General features: G+C 38.3%; 1 protein-coding gene across 1 annotated transcript; it reads left to right on the forward strand.

The window, feature by feature from the left end:
• The first annotated feature begins 744 nt into the window (after positions 1-744).
• Positions 745-2780, forward strand: LOC149256432 (protein BIG GRAIN 1-like C). Its single transcript, XM_089457423.1, has one exon. The coding sequence runs from the start codon at positions 1231-1233 to the stop codon at positions 2569-2571; it is 1341 nt and encodes a 446-aa protein (XP_089313549.1). The 5' UTR covers positions 745-1230; the 3' UTR covers positions 2572-2780.
• Positions 2781-8717: the final 5937 nt, after the last annotated feature.

Genomic DNA, 8717 nt, shown 5'->3' on the forward strand with positions numbered 1-8717 from the left:
GCTCCATCACATTGCCACCCTACCCCTATAAGCACCATTCATATATTCCAACACCCAACAAATCCTATGCTCCTTAGTATTTAAATTGGGAGAAAGAAGAACTATTGGAATAAGAAGACATAGACACATAGCTACATTAACTTCATCACATTACCACCCCTAGAAAACCTCATTCATGTCAACCCGCGACACATAATAAATCCTCTTTTCCTTTGCATTTAAATTTGTAACAAGGAGAACTGGGATGTAGAGAGATAACTATTCCAAGGAATCGATACTTGCACCACTAAAGGGCTTGCCAAGGAGGCCAAGGAGATATTCTTCTTCAGAAATACTCAAAGATTTTTTTAACCAGAAAAGCACACATTTTGCCGCGTATAAGTAGCCTTGAAAGCACACTTTTTACATTTATGTGGCAAAAATAGAAGCAGCAGCAATCACATGGCCAACAGATTTAGAATAAGGACCATGATGTTATAATAGTCTCTCTTTGGGTGATCATAATTTGTTGGCGGTGTACTTATGCTCTATTATCAAAACAAAAATACAACATCAAATCATATTGCTAGCTGTAAGAGAGTTGCGGTGGTTCAGCTTTCACCATCTAAACCTCAAGGACCGCAGTGATATTTGAGGGTGTTTGTGGTTCCACCACTTGCCTCATCTTATCTGCTTTAACAATTCACAACCAATCAGAATGTGAATGTTGTACAACCATCGCTACCATTCACGTGACAACCAACCAACTGGTCACAATGTCACGGTCCCTGTGTAGTGGGTGACAATCGCATCAGTATTGTGTTAGTTGGTGCCTGTAGGTAGTCCTCCGGAAAGTGCAGTTAAATCATCCATTTCCCTGTCTAAATGTTTCACAAGCTGCTGGAAATGGCTGAGACACGATGTAGATTCTTAAGCTACAAATTCGCAGCTCTGGGAATCGTAAAGGCTGTAGCGACATGAGGGGAACTTAGTGTCTGAAAATTTGATACCAATGTTTGTCTCCATTTGTTTCGTTTCTGCATTGGTTGCTTCCAACGGAGCTTTAGGGATTTTGATTGCTTCTAAGAGACCATCTACATTTTTTTAAATGTATATTGAAGCAGCTCATAGTCTGCAACACCAAGAGGAGATTCTCGTGGATATCTATATAAACTATCCCCACCAAACAGAATTGACATTATTTTTTTTCAAATATTAAGATATTTGTAGGGTCTGCTAGGTTTGGAGTTCATGCCAGAGAAGTGGGATCGCCATCGAATGGATTATAATTCGCACAATGGCCAGTATCTCCATGGCCATCATCATCATCCTCATCCTCCCAGAAATCAGTCCTTCTCGTCTGCTCTGCTTGATGCCATTTGTAAGTCCACTGAAGTCGAGGGAGGAATGATGGTGTACAAGAAGAGCAGAAGTCGAGTAGAAACCAGAAATGTGGAGGCCAGGAATATGAGGAATTCCCGAATCGAAACGCAATGGGACGAGGATTCCTGGACAAGTAATGAGAAATTTTTGCGTGGGAGATCTGCCAAGGTGGGTGTTTTCAATGCTGAAGACGAGGCTGTATATAGAAAGCACAGAGAATTTCATCTGTGTAATATGTCATCCACAACATTGTGTTCTTCTGAATATGTGAGCAATTCTTTTGCCATCTCACGGCCAGGTATATCTTCAGATGCCGAGTCCCTCTACAAACCTACTTCTTCTATTCGTAGTTCTAAAACAGAACAGAATTCTCATCATGTGGGTTGTGAAGAGAGAGCATGGAAATGGGATGTTGGTGATCGATATTTACATGGAAGAGCATCGGTTAGAGATGGGTATTTTCGATCTCTGGGGAAGCCTTCCATCCCTGCAGATCACCATGCTAAGATTAAGTCAAAGTCCAAAACTGGTAAGGATTCCAAGAAGCCCAAGCAGCCAATCTCTCCAGGGAGGAAGCTTGCAAATTTTCTCAATTCGCTGTTTACGGCTGGGGATACCAAGAAGCCAAAGTTTTCATCATCTTCTTCTGTAAGTGGCCCCAATTCATATGATTCTTCTGAGAGAAAACCCTCCTCCGTTTGTTCATCTGCTTCTTCCATCCAATCCAGGCCATGTTTGAGTAAAACGTCGAGAGGGTCGACCAACAGTAGTGGGATGAGTCAAATGTCTGTCACATCCTACCCGATAAATGTAATTGTAGATAAGGCCGACTCTATCCCTTTTAGGGAGAATTTCGTCCACAGAATAGAAAACCCAAACCCTAGCCGAAATCCTCGTAGTTATCCGGATACACATCCATTTAAAGTTGTGTACAACCTCCCACTGTCTGAGAAGGACAGCCATGCAGCAGCGAAGGGCATAATTGCTAAGTACCAGAAAGCAAATGGCATTACAAAAGCTGAGGTAAGGATTCTTGACAAGCAAAAGGAAGAGGAGGAAGATGATGTTTCCAGTTGTTCTAGTTCTGACCTGTTTGAACTCGAGAATTTGGGAGATATCGATATGAACTTGCACCCAGAAGAGCTTCCTGTTTATGGGACTACTTATTGGGCGACTAATAAAGCCATCGCGAAAGGCTTAATTATGTGATACATTAAGCTCTGTAACTTGCAACACTTCACTTATTGTAAGGCAATAATGTTGCTAGTGTGTCTTAATCGTTTGTGCTTGGCGAATAGGTTTTTAGAGATATCTATAATGATCCTCGGCTCACTGTGTAAGATGTCAGATGGTAATAAACATTTTTTGTTGTTCGGTGGTTGATCTCGTGTTTGGCAATAAACAATTTTTGATGTTCAGTGGTTGATGTTGATGTTGTGTTTACATATTAGATCACTAATCAATGTAGATCAATTTAGCTTGACAGTAGTGTATTACCTTTTGTGTTTTCTGTTCCTTTTCATTCAATGATCATTTTGGTTTTCAATAGCTATTGTTTCATCGTAAATTTGGTAACTACCTCAAAATAGTTTTTATGGGTGTCTTGACATTTGCCAAAACCGCAACAAAAGCAAAATCTGCTTGTTTAGTCGTAAATTTCGTTGTTTACCTCAAAATAGTATTTATGGATCTCTCGAAATTAAAAAAATAGCGAAAAAAATAAAACCTGTTTTGATTTCCTGTGTGAGGTCTCAGACAGTTATGATAAACTTGGATTTTGAATCTTCCACTTGATTAGCTACCATGGTTTCCCTGAAAACAAAATAATAGCTTTGATTAGCTACCATGGTTTCCGTGAAAACAAAATAATAGCTTTTATATATATATAGAGGGATAGTTGGGTAAATTTGATTGAATGATACAAGTTAAAGTAAAATAATAGATTTGTATAACGTATATTTAAATATATATATTTTTAAATAAATTAATATTATTTAAAAATATATAAACGAATAGTTGGGTAAATTGGATCGAATGCTATAAGTTAAAGTTTTCAAATTGATTGTCTGTGGATTTTTGTTTTTGAGACAGGGTATTGGTAATCCATGTTATTGCATGTAATGAAGCCTATAAATATGTTTCAAATTGTGCTGGAAGTGACTAAATGTTGGGCTTGTTAACCACTATATTTGAGGTGTAATGCTTGGAATCATCCATTGTAAGGTGCCATAAGAAACCATTGTGCTTTGGTTACCTCTAGGTTTGTTCCCTTAAAAATCTGAAGGGTGAAACGCCAACACATTTAATAAGGATAGCATTCACCCCTAGGTTTTCTCCCTTAAAAATCTGAAGGTTTAAAGGCCAACACATTCAATAAGGATAACATTCATAGGAATTGCTATATACAACTTCCCTTGAGAAAGTGATGGTAGTCTAGAGTTTAGGTATGGGATTGGTTGCACCTCTATATACAACTTCACTTGAGAAAATGATGTAACTATAGAGTTTAAGTATGGGATTGCCCTCATGATGCAATGTTCATTCCTAGATAGATATTGCACAAGTTTTCACTAGAGTTGAGAAATTTGTTATTTTTCTAGTGCTCCTACATTTTAGGAGACATGGTTTTAAGACCCACATGGCATTGATGATAGAACAATTAGAGTTCTTAAGAGCTACTAAGCCGAATGAGCTCTTCTTGAATGATATGTATATATCTTTCTATTTATAGCAAGTTGAGTTCGAAGGCCTGCATGATAGCATTATCATGCAAAAAATGGCCACCTAGCTAAAATTATTAGGATTATTGTAACACAGTTTTATAGTATGAATTTCGTTCATAAGTTATTCGATAGTCCTACTTGTTTTCGGCTAGAGTAGAGAGAAAGAGTCAACTCCCATGAGTGGAATATTACAAAGAACCATCCCATGAGTAGGATCATGAACCACATGTCTCCAGCCAACTCTTAGGTGATAAATTACTTAAGAAAGACTTTCTTTGGGTAATGTTGTTTATTTTATTTGTTACATGATAATTATTTTGCTGATTTATTTCTTTTGAAGTCTCTTTTACATTCAGATTTATAACCAGTGTTGTGGTAATTCAATGGTAGACTCAATCCAAGGTTGAATTAATCCATTTTCATCTTTCCTTAGTTGCAGCCATTCAGATAGTCTTTTCGCTAACTCTGGTTGAAGAAAGCATGTAACAAATGGTTTATTTGAGGTCATTGCAAACTCACAATTTCAGTGAGCTACTTTCAGGTGATATGTGAGAAAATGTTATATTTAGTAGGGTTCCAGGTCACATTTGATCAGATATTTAGAATCTTTAATGAATATTGACTTTAAGGATTATGGCTTCATATACATGTGAAGATTTTCTATTTTTAAAATGTTTTATTTGGTATACTTTTACTAGTCGTTCCAAACATTTTCTATTTTTTTGCATTTTTTTAAGAGGACTATTATTTTGGAATGCATATTTATAGTAGGATGATAGGTGGCAATTTCAAGTGATGACTCACTACAATTTTTGGTAGAAACAAGTGGGAAAATTTATACACACAGATGCGTTAGTAGTGATGTGGCAAGCACATGAATAAGCTATGGGTGTTCTTGAGTTATCCAAATGCATCCATGAGTCAACTATAATCCACTAGGGATACATGCATGGATGTAGGATTGCTTTGGCACCCTCTGGGAGTTAACTAGGATGCATGCATGCATGCATGGAGGAGTTAACAAATCATTTTTTCTGAGCTACCAAAGTGCATGCAGTTTCGCCCTTATTTTCATTTTGTTCAACTAAGATTATCTCCACTCTATTGTTACTTCACTCCACCTTTCCTCCAGCCAAAAAGGTGCATCGATTCCCCACTCCGCTTGATCTGGATTGGATCATTATATTGTTTTTATCCATATCGATTTTTTGAGAGTGGAAAAAGTTGAGGAATCAGGTCACAGGAACCTTTTTAGGCGCGGGTTCTATTTTGGCAAATTGGGGTTTGAAACCTTCTATGAGCATTTCAAGGCATATAACGATGTTTTTTGGAGGTGATAATTTGTTGCTTTAGCGCCAAACATTTTTCTCCTATTCTACGCATAGAGACATTTTCAATGACGCAAGAATTGGATCAACTAGAGTCCATATGCAAAAGTTATGAAACTCAGAAGTTGACCTCCCTATTTTCACCACCGTAACTAGAGAGGATGCTATGTCAACCCCTATTATTCAAAAAAAGTGGGTATCCATGTGATTATGATGAAGACGATAGAAGATTCTATTTTAAAACTATGGTTAGGAGTTGGGGTAGTCAAACCTAACCACTAGTAGGCCATTGGGGTGTGTTATAACTGGGCCACTCAGAGGAAAAGAGGTTCCATTATTTTGAGTGCATTTGTTCCATAGTTGAGGAAAATTATCCATGTGTGATCCAGGTGGATCTTCAAATACAATGGCATGGAAAAGCTCAAAATTCAAAGTGGCATAAAAGCAGGTATCTTGACATCAGATCAAAGTTATCATCACCCTAATTCCAACGGTGTGAATGACACTCCAATCCAAGTTCGGATGATGAAGTTATGGCAGAAAGATTGCCTTGTTCCTTTGGAAAATGTGGCATTTTCTCCTAAAAATGGGTTTTTAGCCTTTAAAAAGAAAATCACATCGAAAAATGTGTAAAGGGGTGGACTTAACAACCCTGATCAACGATTGCTGATATATCAGGTCGAAGGCAGACAATTAGTAATATCGGGGGCTTCAAACCTGCAATGTAGTGATCGCCAATATCAGCGTCGGTGGATCAGGTCGGCAAAACACAAGGCACAAGACCAAGATCTTCAGGCCATTGCGATTGCGATGTGTCGATTAATGACGGGCAATCTCAGCCGTCAGATTAGGAACAGATCAATGGCCAGGATTAAATCCGTGATCGGCGGATCGGCAAATCAGTGATCGACGATTGGTGATTCCCCGCGACAGGGCCAATGAACAGTGCGATAGCAACATGTGATGTAATCTGGATCATCTGATCAAGGAACAGATCAACAATCCAGATCTAATAGGTGGATCAGCGATCGGTGGATTGGCATATCGGCGATCCGAGATTCCCGATATACGGGGCCGATGACATTAGTGATAGCGATTAGCTATATGGATCGGACCTGATGGATTTTTAGGTCTGATTTGATATATTTTGAGGTCCGGCCTTTTGGGGTTTTCAATGATTTTCAATGTTTTTCAATGTTTTCCTGTATATCGATTGAGTGGAGAAAAAGGCTATTTTTAAGGGTTTGTTGTGACCGCTGACCCTTCCACTTGAACGGTTTCCATTCTAATAAAACCAACATCTGATTATTAAGCATCCTTTGTCCTAAATGACACATATAAAATCCCAATGCCTGGAAAAAGTATGGGGTAGACAATTTTTAGCACGTTGTTCGAGGCAGGAGAGCTTTCAGGTGGTCGATAGTGCATTTTGTCTAATTTGGACAAGTTTTATATGTTTTTAGCCGCTCTCAATGCCACGGATGCATTGGTGCTATCCATTTCTCCATCTAAGGTCTCCATTTCATAGCCATTTTCCAGAATGGAGGTATAAGCTTCTTTTTGTTCAACTGATGATTGTAATTCTCTTCTTTTCATGTCATTTAATATATGAAGGACTCCCCATTGATCGAGTAGGGCCCAGAGATGTAGTCCGAGTGGGACGAACTCCATTATGAAGTCTTGTTGTCTTCTCTTCATGCTTTTATGTGTTTCTTCTTCTTTCTTTTGTGCACATTAAAATTCTGTGTTAAGTTGCAAATTTCACATGTGATTCTTTTCATACATCTATAAGCGAAAGATCCCTAGATCAAGTGGTATCACAACAAAGCTTTTTAGACGTGAATTACATTTTTGTATGCTAACAAGAAACAGGCTCCAAAGAGGCGAAGGGGAACTAGAACCTTTTGATCTTGAAGCAGGGCGTGCACATCGAAGGAGAAACATGGAAGACAAGGCTCATCTTGAAGAGGAACATAATTTCAGAAAGGCCTTCTATTCAATGGTAGAGAATATCAGTCATTTGGTTTTAAGGTTGGAGAAATCAAAAGAGAGAATCCCAAAAGAACAAGTTTCAACACATGGGAATGGTGGGGAAGAATCCCCTCCTTCTCCTTCCGGGAGTGAAGGTTCTCTTTCATCTTACCATCATAATTGTAGAAATTCAAAGGATGCATCTAAGAAACCTTTCGTTAAATTAGATGTGAAAGTTGATCTTCCCATGTTTAATGTTAAAAGTAATGCAGAAAAGCTTAATAATTGGATTAGGCAAATTGAGTTCTACTGCAGGATTCAACAGATCATGGAGGATGAGGCAAAGATTCAGTTGACCTCTCTATGGCTGAGCAACACCACTCTCGTTTAATGGGAGAGAAAATTGTAGAGCAGTAAGAATGTGGGTAAACTCTTTTCCTCATGGCCTGAATTTATTTCTGTGTTAAAGGAACAGTTTTATCCCTTAGCATACAAACAAAAAGCTTTAATGAATTGGCAATATTTAAGACAAGGCAAAGGCCATGACGTTTAGAGTATTACTGAGGAGTTTAGAAAGCAAGCACTGAATTTGGGTATTGCACTTGATACACCTGAAGTTGTAACCAAGTATATTGGCTCAATGTATAGCTACATTAGGCATTCATTATTGTTGTTTGAACCAACCACTATTGACTCAGCCAGCGTAAAGGAAATTCATATTGAGAACAAGGGCAAAAATGAAAGAGATGTTCATTCCAGAAAACTACCATTCAAACCTCCCAATGGCAAATCCAAAGCGAAATGGAAAAGAAAGGAGAAGAAGACAGTAGCAGCCAAAGAAGGAGAACGACTGTATTGCAATCATTGCAAAAAGGAAGGCCACGATGACGATCACTGTTGGGAACAACACCCAGAAAAGCGTCCAAAGAAGTATGGAGGAAAAGTGAAGCAGAAGACAGTGGCAACGACACAGCAAGACCTTGGATCGGACTCTGGAGATGAAGCATTGATCACAGCTACAGGAAAAGAAGGTACTCTTACACCTCATGTTAATTCTAAATCGCATGAAGGCACTAGTTCTGTAAATGAGTCCCTTCCTAATGATTGAAAGAGGATTGAACTGTTTCATATCAGAGTTTTTGTAAATCACACTAAAGTTGAAACTCTATTTGATACTGGATCCCAAGCAAACTTAATCATAGAATCCTTGGTAAAGAAACTTGGCTTAGAAACAAAACCACATCCGAAACCTTACCCACTTGGATGGATACATGATAAAGCAAAATTGAATGTAACCAAGCAATGTAAAGTCATTTTGTAATTGCTTCTAAGT

The sequence above is a fragment of the Pinus tabuliformis genome, chromosome 7 (genome assembly GCF_031772625.1).
Source record: "Pinus tabuliformis cultivar Carrire ecotype Pingquan chromosome 7, CPIR1, whole genome shotgun sequence".
NCBI classification, from domain to species: domain Eukaryota; kingdom Viridiplantae; phylum Streptophyta; class Pinopsida; order Pinales; family Pinaceae; genus Pinus; species Pinus tabuliformis.

Bases quoted from the DNA above. Each gene is read 5' to 3' on its own strand.
- LOC149256432 (XM_089457423.1), top strand. From the start codon at position 1,231: ATGCCAGAGAAGTGGGATCGCCATCGAATGGATTATAATTCGCACAAT.